General features: G+C 47.8%; 1 protein-coding gene across 1 annotated transcript in view; it reads right to left on the bottom strand.

The window, feature by feature from the left end:
* The window catches only part of MAP2K1 (mitogen-activated protein kinase kinase 1), a 72,797-nt gene that overhangs the window by 32,097 nt on the left and 26,920 nt on the right, over nt 1–13,780 (bottom strand). Inside the window, exons 2-3 of the mRNA XM_029066067.2 lie at nt 3,933–4,143; nt 1,594–1,740 (exon numbers count right to left, since the gene is read on the bottom strand). Coding sequence (XP_028921900.1) covers nt 1,594–1,740; nt 3,933–4,143 — 358 coding nt within the window. The remainder of the gene's footprint in view (nt 1–1,593; nt 1,741–3,932; nt 4,144–13,780) is intronic.

The raw sequence follows: 13,780 nt of genomic DNA, 5'->3' as shown, positions 1-13,780 counted from the left end.
AAAATGGGGATTGAGACTCTAGGCCCCGGGTGGGACAGGGACTGCATCCAACCCAGTCATCTTGGATCTACCCCAGTGCTTAGTAGAGTGCCTACCACATAGTAAGAACTTAACAAATAACATCGTTAATATATTATTATTTCTCAAGAGCTCACTACAGTACATTGCACCAAATGGGCCCTCCGATATGAAAACGCCACTATTACTAATAATCTTTAGGCCCAAAGAAAATGAGGCCAATACTTCCTATTCCGCATGGCAGGGTACCCGCTGGAAAAGGGTTGTAGGACCCTCTGACATCTTTTTTTTATGGTATTTGTTAAACGTTTACTATATGTCAAGCACTGTTCTAAGCACTGTGGTAGATACAAGTTCATCAGGCCAGATATGATCCTGTCCCACATGGGGTTCATAGTTTAAGCAGAAGGGATAAAAGAAATGGAAATGGAGGAAACTAAGGCCCAGAGAAGTGAAGCGACTCGCCCGAGGTCACACAGCAGGCAAATGATGGAGTCGCGATTAGAATCCAGGTTCTCTGGCTCCCAGGCCCGTGTTTTATCCATTAGGCCGTGCTGCTTCATTAAAGCAAGGCAACATTCCCAATCACGACCAGTGGACTACTATGGGATGGGCTGGGTCTTCCTAGCTTTGCCAGGGCCGGTGGTCTCCCTGAAGTTCACGCCCCTGCATGGAAAGAAATGGGCAGAGAGGCAGACGGGCGCCCATGAAGGGGCACTGTGGCCACCCAAAAGACAAAGCATCCGGGAATTCTCCACTCTGGAGAACCTGCTTGAGCCAACCAAGGATGAACAGGCAAAAACAGGTGGTAGGAAATAAAACCAAACTTCTCCTCCTGCAGCTGTGACACAATTATCAATTCCATTATGCAATCAACGGCAATTCTGAGCACTTACTGTGTGCAGGGTATTGCACTAAATGCCTAGCATTGGACCCACCCTTTGGAGGTTTCCACCTCTTTTTTTGCCATCCACACTTCCACCAGAGAAGCCATGTTGCCTAGTCGACAGAGCCCAGGCCTGGGAGTCAGAAGAACCTGGGTTCAAATCCCGGCTTGGCAACTGTCCGCTATGTGACTCTGAGCAAATCACGTCACCGGGCCTCAGTTACTGCATCTGCAAAATGGCGGTTAAGACTGGGAGCCCCACATGGAACAGGGACTGTGTCCAACCTCATTACTTTGCATCTACCCCAGTAGCTTAATACAGTGCCTGTTGCTTAGTAAGTGCTTACAAATATCATTTTAAAAAAAGCCACGTGAGAGCTTAGTACAGGCCTAGGCTGTCCCCCACATCTAGCCTGTCTCCCCCTCTAGAGTGTAAGCTCACTGTGGGCAGGGAATGTGTCTGCTTATTGTTGTGTTGTCCTCTCCCAAGCCTTAGTACAGTACTCTGCTCACAGTAAATGTTCAACAAATACAACTGAATGAGTGAATGAATGCTTTGCACACAGTAAGTACTCACTCATATGATGGAATGAATGAATGAACCCCAGCCCGCCAAGGAGGGAGGAACCAGAGGAGTTATTTTTCTCCCCTGCCGGCCCCTGCCGGCCCCCCGCCCGCAAGGAACTCACCATGTGCTCCATGCAGATGCTGATCTCGCCATCACTGTAGAAGGCCCCATAGAAGCCCACGATGTAAGGGGAGTTGCATTCGTGGAGCACCTGCAGCTCCCGGATGATCTGGTTCCGGATGGCTGGCTTGATCTCTAGGTGGATGAGCTGCAAAAAGAACCCATTTCCACTTGTTTTCAGTCTCCTTAAAGGCTCTTTTAAAAAAGGAAAGAAAAGAACAGAAAACTCGAAGACCAACCAGGAGAGTCTCCGCGCACCCAATATACCTACCCAGAGCCTGGGCATCAAGGAAGGTGGTCGCAGTTGAGGGAGATGGGAATTGGGAAGGATCCGAGTCTGGGCCCGAGGGGAATCGGTCACGGTGGAGGCAGATGAGAATGAGGGAGGACCAGAGCCTGGGCCCCAAAAGAAGTGATCATGGTGGAGCGAGATGGGAATCCAGGAGGAGAGGCTGGGCCAGGACACCTGGGTCCCCATGGGGAGGGAGAGGCAGCGGAAGCACCCACCACCCTCAGAGCTGTGCACTAATGGGAACCCTCGTTGGGAGGGACGAAGACCCCAGGAGGGGAGGGTTCTTCTGAAGCTTCTCTCTGGAGAACTAAGGTGGCTCCCGGGGTTGGCGGGGGCGGAAAGCAGGACCTGGGTCCAGACTCCCAGGGACGTTTGGGCGGGAAGTCATGTCAGGCTGGGTCCGCTGAGCCACTAGCCGGGGAAAAAGAAGAGTTTCCCTTCATCATCACCATCAAAGTTTACTGAGCACTTAGTATAATAATAAAAATGATGATGCCATTTGTTAAGCGCTTACTTTGTGCAAAGCACGGTTCTAAGGGCTGGGGAGGATACAAGGTGATCAGCTTGTTCCATGTGGGGCTCACAATCTTCATCTCTATTTTACAGATGGGTTAACTGAGGCACAGAGAAGTTAAGTGACTTGCCCAAAGTCACCCAGCTGACAGGTGGCTGAGCCAGGATTTGAACCCATGACCTCTAACTCCCAAGCCCGGGCTCTTTCCACTGAGCCATGTATAGGGCAGTGTACTAAGCCCTTGGGAGAGTACAATATGAAGAGTTGGCAGACTCATTCCCTGCCCACAGCGAACTTAGAATCTAGAGAGGGAGACGGACATTAATAGAATATCAACCTTTAGCCCTTTTCTCCCTTAAGCCTCCCACCAAGAGGCTCCTGGTTTATCCAGCGCTTAGTGCAGTGCACGGCACATAAGGGCTTAACAAATACCATTATAATTATTATCATCATTATCTGCTTGCTGGCATGGAGATTGGGGGCTGGGGATTTGGCTTCCAACATCGGTGGGTCAGAGCAGCCTCAGAGGCCCCAGAACCAGGAGCCTCTGGGGATTTTCTGCTGTTGTTTCAGGGGGTTTTATGGTATTTGTTAAGTGCTTAGCATGGCTTAATAGATAAAGGATGGGCCTGGGAGTCAGAAGGAGTTGGGTTCTAATCCTGGCTCCACCGCATATCTTCTATGTGATCTTAGGCAAGTTATTTCACTTCTCTGAGCCTCAGTTACCTCATCCGCAAAATGGGGAGCACGAGTGAGAGTCCCATGAGGGACAGAGCTTGGATCCATCCTGATTAACTTGTATCTACTCCAGGGCTTAGAACAGTGCTTGGCACATAGTAAATGCTTAACAAGTACTATTATTATTATTACTATGAGTCAAACACTGTACGACAAGGTAGGGTAGATGCAAGATAATCAGGTTGGACAGAGGCCATCCTCCTCCACATGGAGCTTACAGTCTAAATCAGAGGGAGGAGGATTTAATTCTCGTTTCACAGATGAGGTAACTGAGGCCCAGAGAAGTGAAGTGACTTGCTTAAGGTCACACAGCAGACAAGTGGCGGAGATAGGATAAGAACCCAGGTCCCTCTGACTCCCAGACCCAGGTTCTTCCCACTAGGCCTCACTACTTCTCTGTTTGAGAGAGGCACAGTGTCACATTTTCATCTGGGGATTCATGGACTAAGAAAACTACCCATGTTCCGAATCTGGGCCCTTTTCCAACGAAAGGAGATCCAGAGTTCATGCCAGGTGCTTCTCCAGGAAGGATGGGTTGCTGAAATGGTCAGGGAGCCAGAAAGGACTCCCCCAAAGCACACAAAAACACACCAGCACTTGACCGGAAAAACCCCATGATCTCAAGAAGGGAGGAAATTAAAATATAAAATGATAAAACATGTTAAATAAGAAATACTTTTTCTTTCAGTTTCTTTTCCCTTGAAGATGGGCTTTAAAGGCGGTGAGAGTGGGGAAGGTCCCCTCCCTATCCCCTCACCCCCTTCTTCTGTGTCCTTAAATGGCTTCAAAGCCTCACCTTTCTGGCCATGATCAGCCCAGAGGGCTTGTGGGAGACCTTGAATACCACCCCGCCGTTCCCGGCTCCCAGCTCGCTGATTTTCTCGAAGTCGTCATCCTTGAGTTCCCCGACTTTCTGTTTCTGGGTTAGGAAAGCCTCCAGTCGTTTGCGCTGCTGCTCGTCCAGCTCCAGTTCTTCCAGCTTCTTCTGGAGCGCTTCCAGGTTGGTCCTGAGCAGACAGAGGAGACACGATCACCACCAGACTCTCCCCGGCCTGGGAAGCCGAGCTACTCCAATGCTTTCCACCAACTGGCGCTTAGCACGACGTTCCGCACAGAGAAGGCATTCAATAAATACCATGCTTGATTGTGGGCAGGGAATGTGACTATCAACTCTGCTATACTGGACTTTCCTTAGAGCTCAGTACAGTGCTCTGCACACAGTAAGTGCTCAATAAATGCCACTGATTGACTGTGGGAAGGGAGTATGCCTACCAACACCATTATATTGGACTCTCCCAAGTGCTTAGTACACTGTTCCCCTACTGTAAGCGCTCAATAAATACCACTGACTCATTGACTGCAATCACCTGGTGAGTTGTCCAGGACCTATGTAGATGGGGGGTTGGAGAACTATTTTTTTGTTTTCCCCAAATGGTATTTAAGTGCTTACTATGTGCCAGGCACTCTACTAAGCACTGGGGTAGATATAAGATCATCAGGTTGGACATAGTCTGTGTCCCACATGGGGCTCCCAGCTTTAATTCCCATTATACAGATGAGGGACTGCGGTATAGAGAAGTGAAGTGACTTGCCTGAGGTCACTCACTAGACAAGTAGTGGAGCCCAGACTAGAACCCAGATCCTCTGACTCCCAGGCCCAGGTTCTTTCCATTAGGCCACGCTGACTCCCTCCCTTCTCGTTCTTCCCTCACTCCAACCCAGGCCGCACGTTTCGCTCCTCTGCCGCCCACCTACTCCCTGAGCCTCGCTCTCGTCTGTCTCGCTGTCTACGCTGCACTCGCTCCTTCCTTTCTGCCTGGAAGTCTCTACTCCTCTCCATCCGGCAAATCACTGATCTTCCCATTCTCAAAGCCTTACTGAAATCACATCTCCTCCAGGAGGCCTTCCCTGACTAACCTCTAGTCTCTCTGCTCCATTTCCCCTATCTCATTACCTATGCACTTGGGTTCTCACCTCCTAAACCCGATTACTCACCCCATCCACTCCCCCCAAAGCAGTTATCTTTATGTTCGATTGCCTCCCGTACCTGAAATTTATTCTAGTGTCTCTCTCTCTCCCCTACTAGATTGTACACTAGGGATAGTGCCTTCTAACTCTACTAGACTCTCCAAGTGAGAAGCAGCATATTTATTTTTATTAATGCCTGTCTCCTCCTCTAGACTGAAAACCCGTGTGGGCAGTTTATCATCTTCCAGTCAAAGATCCATTGGATCAGCTGTTGTCTCTAATAATAGTAATAGTGATAATAATAATGGTATTTATTTAGTCCTTACTATGTGCCAGGCACTGTACTAAATACTGGGAAACCCACAGGATCATCAGAGCTCACAGTCTTCGTCCCCAGTTTACAGATTAGGTAACTGGGTCACAGAGAAGTGAAGTGACTTGCCCAAAATTACGCAGCAGGCAAGTGGTGGAACCCAGGTCTTCTGACTCCCAGGTCCGGGCTCCTTCCACGAAGCCACGCTGCTTCTCAATTACAAGCCAGAGGGTGACTTGGTTTTATAACAGGTCAGACACTCCTGACTCTCTCTTCAGCTGTGTCCCTCCCAGAAGAAATACGAGAGAGCTGAAGTCTCACAGGCCTCAGTCAGTCTGTCAATCATATTTACTGAGCACTTACTGGGGGCAGAGCACTGAATTAAGGGCTTGGGAGAGTACGATATGATATGTTATATGTGTATAACACATTTCCTGCCCACAACAAGCTTACAGTCTAGAGGCTGGGTCTAGCCTATGTGAACCAAGCCTGTGGGGCCTGCACAGTCTCAATCAATCAATTGTATAGTTGGTAGACATGTTCCCTTCCCACTACAAGCAATCCAACTCCTGCCAAGAGTCTCAGAGGCCAAATCGCATCAGCTCCCGCCTCAAAATCTGGCCCAAGCCCTATCTTCTTAACTTGACCTGTCACTCAATCAACAGTTCTGACTGAGCACTTACTCTGTGAAAAGCACTGTACTAATATCTTGGAAGAGTCCAACAAGAGTTAGCAGACACGACCCCTGCCTGCAAGAAACTGCCAGGCCTCCTCCAGGAGGTCTTTCCAAACTGAGCCCCTCATTTCCTCTGCTCCTCCCCTACCCATCGCCCCGACTCCCCCCGGCTCTACTCCCCTCCCCGCCCCACACATTTGTGTATATTTGTAAATATTTATTATTCTATTTATTTCATTAATGATGTGTATATAAGTCTATTTATTTATATTGATGACACTGATGCCTGTCTACTTGTTTTGTTCTGTTGTCTGACTCCCCCCTTCTAGACTGTGAGCCCGTTGTTAGGTCGGGATTGTCTCTGTTGCCGAACCGTACTTTCCAAGCGCTTAGTACAGTGCTCTGCACACAGTAGGCGCTCAATAAATACGATTGAATGAATGAATGAACTTACAACTGAAGTACAATCTTAGATTAGTAAGTAATCTTAGATTAGTAAATACAATCTAACTGACAATTTAGATCAGAAAACTGAAAAACACAGAGATTCACAGTTGTGCAATTTCCAAGGAAGAGGTAAATGAGGAAAATGAGGATTCTATTTTCCTTAAACACAGCTCAAGTGTGTGTGTACACACACACACACACACACGCGCGCGCGCGCACACACATGCTCTCTCTCTCTCTCTTCTCCAGAGAACAGCTGCGATCGGCTCTCTCTCCAATCATGGTAACGGGTATGTCGTTAAAATAGACCATTGTTATCATGAATTATGCACCGTTTCCAAACTGGCAGTAAACACAAGAGCAGGATTACAAGAAGATTATATGCTTGAACGGGGAGGACAGGATGGGGAAACGTGTACTGTAGTTTGTGCTTTCAAAAACTTCAGGGACCCAAGCACAATGAGGGGAAAGAGGCATGATGTCAGAAACCTGGTCTCCTCCGTCTGCTACCTAACAGAATGCCAGGCCAGCCAAGACATTTCGTATATAATCCAACTGATCCAGTTCGCAATCAATCGATGCTATTTATAGAGCACTTACTGAATGCAGAGCACTGTACTAAGCGCTTGGAAGAGTACAATGCAAGAGAGCTGGTAGACAATCCCCTTGCCCACAAGCAGTTTATAGTCTAGTGGTGGCCTCCCCATTATTCCATTAAGGTTCCTCCCATCTTCAACTTTGAAGCCAGGCTGGTGAATGGCTGGAGTGGGAATGGAACAATAATAATACTAATAACGCCTTGCTTTTTATATAGCTTTTTAAAAATTCTTCCACAATATTTTCACATCCGTTATCGTATTTCATCCTCACAACATCCTGGAAGGTGGCTATTATTATTCCCATTTTACAGATGAGTAAACTGAAGCCCACAGAGGTTAAGTGACTCACCCCAAGTCACCCAACAGGTTTGAGTCCGGACCTCCTGCGTGACCTAGTGGAAAGAGCAGGGGCCTGAGAGTCAGAGAACCTGGGTTATAACCCCGGTTCCACTACGTACGTCCCCGTGTGACTCTGGGTAAGTCACTTTGCTTCTCTGAGTCTCTGTTCCTTCATTTGCAAAATGGGGATTCATTCATTCATTCATTCAATCATATTTATTAAGCGCTTACTGTGTGCAGAGTACTGTACTAAGTGCTTGGGAAGTACAATTCAGCAACAAATAGAGATAATCCCTGCCCACAACGGACTCATAGTCTAACAGATTCAATCCCTATTCTCCCTCCTACCTAGTCTGCAAGCCCCATGTGGGACCTGATTATCTTGAATTTACTCTAGGGGTTAGTACAGTGCTTGGCATATATTTACAAATACCACAATTATTATTACACCATTTCCTCTCCCAAACAGTCAACGTTTTGGAATTCATGCACTGCTGATGTATTAATAAGTGATTTATTCAAGTGCCCAAAAAGTCAGCTAACCTCACTCCATTTGCAGCACGCAATTACCGTGCCCCTTCCTACCTCATCTCACTGTTCTCCTGTCAGTCAGTCAGTCATAATTATTGAGCCCTTACTGTGTGCAGAGCACTGTACTATGTGTTTGGGAGAGTTCAAGAGAAGGTAACAGATACATCCTCAGCCCAAAATGAGCTTACTGTGTACAGGGGGAGGCAGATGTTAATAAAAATAAACAAATTACAGGTAAATACAGAAGGGCTGTGGGGCTGAGAGCGGAGATAAATAAAGGAAACTTGACAGGGGTGACACAGAAGGGAAAGAGCACGGGCTTTGGAGTCAGAGGTCAGGGGTTCGAAACCCGGTTCTGCCACTTGTCAGCTGTGTGACTTTGGGCAAGTCACTTCACTTCTCGGTGCCTCGGTTACCTCATCTGTAAAATGGGGATGAAGACTGTGAACCCCACGTGGGACAACCTGATTCCCCGGTGTCTACTCCAGCGCCTAGAACAGTGCTCGGCACATAGTAAGCGCTTAACAAATACCAACATTATTATTATTATTATTAAGGGAGTTGACAGTTAGGATTTAATACCATACACATTTATTCAATCTGGAATTATTATTATTCAAACCTGAAATTATTGTTATTCAACCCAGAATGAATACCGGCACTGCACTGCTGGTCGATGTTCATTCATTCAGTCAATCATATTTATTGAGCACTTACTCTGTGCTGGGTACTGTACTAAGTGCTTGAGAGAGTATAATATGACAATAAATAGAACATTCCCTGCCCACAAAGACCTTACAGTTTTAGAGAGGGGGAGACAGACATCAATATAAATAAATTACAGATATGAACCTAAATGTTGGGGGGCTGGAGGGCCGGGGGGGTTGAGGGGGGAGAACAAAGGGAGTGAGTCAGGGCGACGCAGAAGGGAGGGAGAAGAGGAAAGGGGGGCTTAGTCTGGGAAAACCTCTTGGAGGAGATGTGCCTTCAATAAGGCTTTGAAGCCGGGGAGAGTAATTGTCGGGTTTGAGGAGGGAGGGTGTTCCAGGACAGAGGCAATATGTGGGCTTGGGGTCGGAGATGACACAGGCGAGATTGGGGCACAGTGAGAAGATTAGCACTAGAGGAGCGAAGTCTGCGGGCTGGGTTATAGAAGGAGAGAAGGGAGGTGAGGTAGGAAGGAGCAAGAAGATGGACTGCTTTAAAGCCAATGGCGAGGAGTTTTTGTTTGATACAGAGGTAACCACTGGAGATTTGGAGGAGGGGGATGACACGTCCTGAATGTTTCTGTAGAAAGAAGAGCCGGGCAATGGAGTGAAGGACTGGAGTGGGGAGAGACAGGAGGCTGGGAGGTCAGAAAGGACGCTGACGCAGTAATCTACGCAGCATAGGAGGAGTGATTGTATTATTGTGGTTAAGAACTTAGTGTCAGGCACTGCACTAAACGCTGGGGTGGGCATTGGCCAGTTGAGTTGGACACAGCCCCTGTCTCACGTGGGGCTCACAGTCTCCATCTCTATTTTACAGATGAGGGAACTGAGGTAGGGGTGGACTCTGAACCCTCTAGACTTTAAGCTCATTGTGGGCAGGGAATATGTCTGTTTATTGTTGTGTTGTCCTCTCCCAAGCGCTTAGGAGAGTGCTCTGCACACAGTAAGCGCTTAATAAATACGACTGAATGAACGAATGAATGAAACCCAGTGCTGGTCCCAGGGTAAAAGCCTCTGTAAAAGCCATTGTTTTTATTTAACACCCTCTCCTACAACATTCGTCTTTCTCGGCTGCTCCAGGGGTGGGCTTGCCCCTTGTTTCCAGGGTTCATGTAGGCATGTTTTGTGTGTGCCTGCACACCTGTCACCCTCCAGGAGAAAAGCTGGCAGCCGCTCATGTGATTTGCCTGAGCAGGAACTGCTGAGAGGACAGAGTGATAGGATCTGTACTGTGCTCTCCCAGCCTGACTGGAGATTGCATAAGATGGAAGCTGCAGAAGACTGTCACATCCCCTCCCCTGCCCTCACCCACCACCGGGCGGAAATTCGGACCCTCCCAAGGGAGACATGGAGACCCGGCCCAGCGGGGGATAAAATAATAAAGAATAATGGAGATGGAGATGGAATAAAGATATGGAGCCTATCTCCACAAATGCTTACTATGTGTCAAGCACTGTTTTAAGCCTTGCAGTAGATGCGTGCTAATGAGATTGGCATTTCATGACCCGCATAGGGCTCCCAGTCTTCACCCCCATTTTACACATGAGGTAACTGAGGCACAAGGAAAGCCAAGTGAATTGCCCAAGGCCACCCAGCAGACAATTGGCAGAGCGGGATGAGAACCCAGGTCCTTCTGACTCCCAGGCCCGGGGTCTATCCGCTAGACCACACACATTCACACAGTCAGATATGGCCCACCGAGAGAGGGAATGAGGGGGGGAGAGAGAGACAGTCACACATGTGAGCCCCCGGGACAGGAACTGTGACCGACCCAATTATCCTGCCTTTACCCCAGTGCTTATTTCAGTGCTTGGATAGTAATAATAATGATGGTATTTGTTAAGCGCTTACTATGTGCAAAGCACTATTCTAAGCGCTGGGGTAGATACAAGGTGATCAGGTTGTTCCACATGGGGCTCATAGTCTTAATCCCCAATTTACAGATGAGGTAACAGAGGCATATTGAAGTGAAGTGACTTGCCCAGAGTCACACAGCTGACAAGTGGCGGAGCCAGGATTAGAACCCATGACCTCTGACTCCCAAGCCCGGGCTCTTTCCATTGAGCCACGCTGCTTCTCTTGGATCACAGTAAGTGCTTAACATCTCATCATCATCATATCATCTCCAGAAAAAAACCCATCCAAAATTGCCACTGATAAAGATACCAATTTATTCAAAAGCACTTGTTCCTTTTGAGTGATTCTGCCTAATCGCTGGCCGCCTACTCACACAGAATAATCCTCCCAAATATTGTACAGCCATACATCAAAATGAGCTGCGTTTTATTGATTTAGTGGATCAGAAAGCCCCCCTCCCCAGTGCGTGAGGAGGGAACGTAGGGGCTTGGGCGTGAGGGCTTTTAAAAATCAGTGTGGGGTAGGAGGAGCAGGGAGAGGCGAAGAAATGAGGCCTGGCTGTAGGCTTGGGTATCTCTGGGCACAACTGTGCCAGCTTCTTAAAAGAATTTGTAAACTGCTTACTTTGTGCCAGGCACTGTACTAAGCGCTGGGGTGGATACAAGCAAATGAGGTTGGACACAGTCCCTCTCCCATGTGGGGCTCACAGTCAATCCCCATGTTACAGATGAGGTAGCTGAGGCTTAGAGAAGTGAAGGGACTTGCCCAAGGGTGCCCAGCAGACAAGTGGCAGAGTCAGAATTAGAATCCATGACCTTCTGATTCCCTGGCCTGTGCTTAATCCACTAAGCCATGCTGCGTCGTTTTCTTAGTGTCACCTCTGTCTGCCTCCTAATACTATGCTCCAAGCCAGCCACAAGGGCAAGAAAACTCCATTGGGCATTCCCATCGTTAATTTATTTTTTAATGGCATTTATTAAGCGCTTACTATGTACCAGACTCTTCATCTCCTCCAAGCCGCCTAACCCTGACTAAGCCCTTCTTTCCTCTTCTCCCACTCCCTGCTGTCATCCTGACTTGCTCCCTTTATTCATCCTCCTTCCCAACCCTACAGCACTTATGTCCATATCTGTAATTATTTATATTAATGTCTGTCTTCCCGTCTACACTGTAAGCTCCTTGTGGGCAGGGAATGTGTCTTTCTGTTGTACTCTCCCAAGTGTTTGGTGCCCTGCATGCAGTAAGTGCTCAATAAATACGTTTTAATGACTATTAAGCATTGGGGTGGATATACGGTAATCAGGTTGGACACAGTCCCTGTCCCACATGAGGTTCAAAGTCTTAATCCCTATTTGACAGAGGAGGGAACTGAGACACAGAGAAGTGAAGTGACCTGCCCATGATCACAAAGCCGCCAAGTGGAGGAGCGGGGATTAGGACCGAGGTCCTCTGACTCCCAGGCCCGGGCTCTTTCCACTGGGCCACACCGCTTCTCTTCCGATAGGGTTAAAAGGTAGGGAATGTTGTACGGGTGAAGGGGTGGGAGTGAAGCAACTAGAGAGTGGATGATTCTGGCACTGGTTTAGACGATGCCAGGATGAAGGGGAGGGTGTAAAGGGTGGCAAAGTATGCCTTTACCCCCATCACCCCCACTACCCAATATTCACACCTCGGAGGGGCCCAAACCAGGATGAGATATTCTTTTTTTTTTTTTTTAACAGTATTTGTTCAGAGCTTACTATGTGTCAAGCACTGTTCTATGCGCTGGGGTAGATGCAAGAAATCAGAATGGACATAGTCCCTACCCCACATAGGAACAAGTAGGAGGAAGGATTTAATTCTCGTTTTACAGATGAGGGAACTGAGGTCCAGAGCAGCGAAGTGATTTGCCCAAAGTCTCACAGCAAACATTTGGCAGATTAAATTAGACCTCAGGTCCTCTAACTCCCTCTCTAGCTACAGACCACACTGCTTCTCAAAGCTTGGGGAAAGTGACTGGATTCCACCCCAAGAAACTCTTGCTCTCCCTGCCTCCAGGCAGTTTGCCCCACTGTGGACTGTCTCATTTTTCTGTGAACTTTGGCTCCACAGAATAACTTGCAAGGTAGCTAGGGCAATTTAGTCGCTTCCTTCTCAGTTCCTTCTCCAGTCAATGGTCTTGAGCACTTGCAGTGCACAGAGCACTCTACTAAGCACTTCAGAGAGTATGACAGAGTTGGTAGCCACGTTTCCAGCCCACAAAAAGCTTACAGTCTAACAATCCATGGTAATAATAATTTTGGTATCTGTTAAGCACTTACTATGTGCCAGGCACTATACTAAGCATCAGGGTGGATACAAGCAAATCGGGTTGGACACACACTCTGTCTCACCCAAGGCTCCCAGACTCAACCCCCATTTTACAGGTGAGGTAACTGAGGCACAGAGAGGTGAAGTGACTTGCCCAAGGCCACACTGCAGACAAGTGATGGGCCGGGATTAGAACCCACGACTTTCTGCCTCCCAGGCCTGTGCTGTATCCACTAGAACATGCTGCTTCTACCGGCGTCGCTGTGCAGCTGGTATTTATTCATTCATTCAATAGTATTTATTGAGCGCTTACTATGTGCAGCGCACTGTACTAAGCGCTTGGAATGAACAAGTCGGCAACAGATAGAGACAGTCCCTGCCGTTTATTGAGTTCTTACGGTGTGCAGAGCACTGTAGTAGTTAGAGCTTGGAGAGTACAATACAACAGAGTTGGTGGACAAGTTCCCTGCCTAAAAAGGGTTTACAATCTAGAGGGGCTAACAGGTCTCCAGACAAAACTTTCACTACGGGCGGGTGGAGGGTGTATTTGTGGGAGAGAGGAGGGGTAAATGGGTGGATGATCATCGTACGGATTTACTTTTTTTTAAAGATGTGACACATTTAGCCTACGGTCTACAAACCGCTCCCATACAAACCCAGATTTAACCTGCGTGCTTTGATTCAATCCAGAGTGGAGCATATCCATCGGATCACTAGTGAAGTTTCAAGGTCACAGGGGACGGTCACAAATAAACAAAACAAAAATCCCCAAAACGTCTGCCCCCCAAAAAGGAGTTCCTTTGATCTAGACTTATATTTTGTGAGGGTAGATCCAAAGGGAAAGAGTAAAGGATATTGATTTTTGCCAAGCGGAGGGCTTTTTCTTTCAAGATCTTAAACACCAAGAAAAGAAAA

The sequence above is a fragment of the Ornithorhynchus anatinus genome, chromosome 5 (assembly GCF_004115215.2).
Source record: "Ornithorhynchus anatinus isolate Pmale09 chromosome 5, mOrnAna1.pri.v4, whole genome shotgun sequence".
Lineage (NCBI taxonomy): Eukaryota > Metazoa > Chordata > Mammalia > Monotremata > Ornithorhynchidae > Ornithorhynchus > Ornithorhynchus anatinus.
Note: the sequence above shows the minus strand (reverse complement) of the source record. Positions and strands in the feature narration are given on the sequence as shown.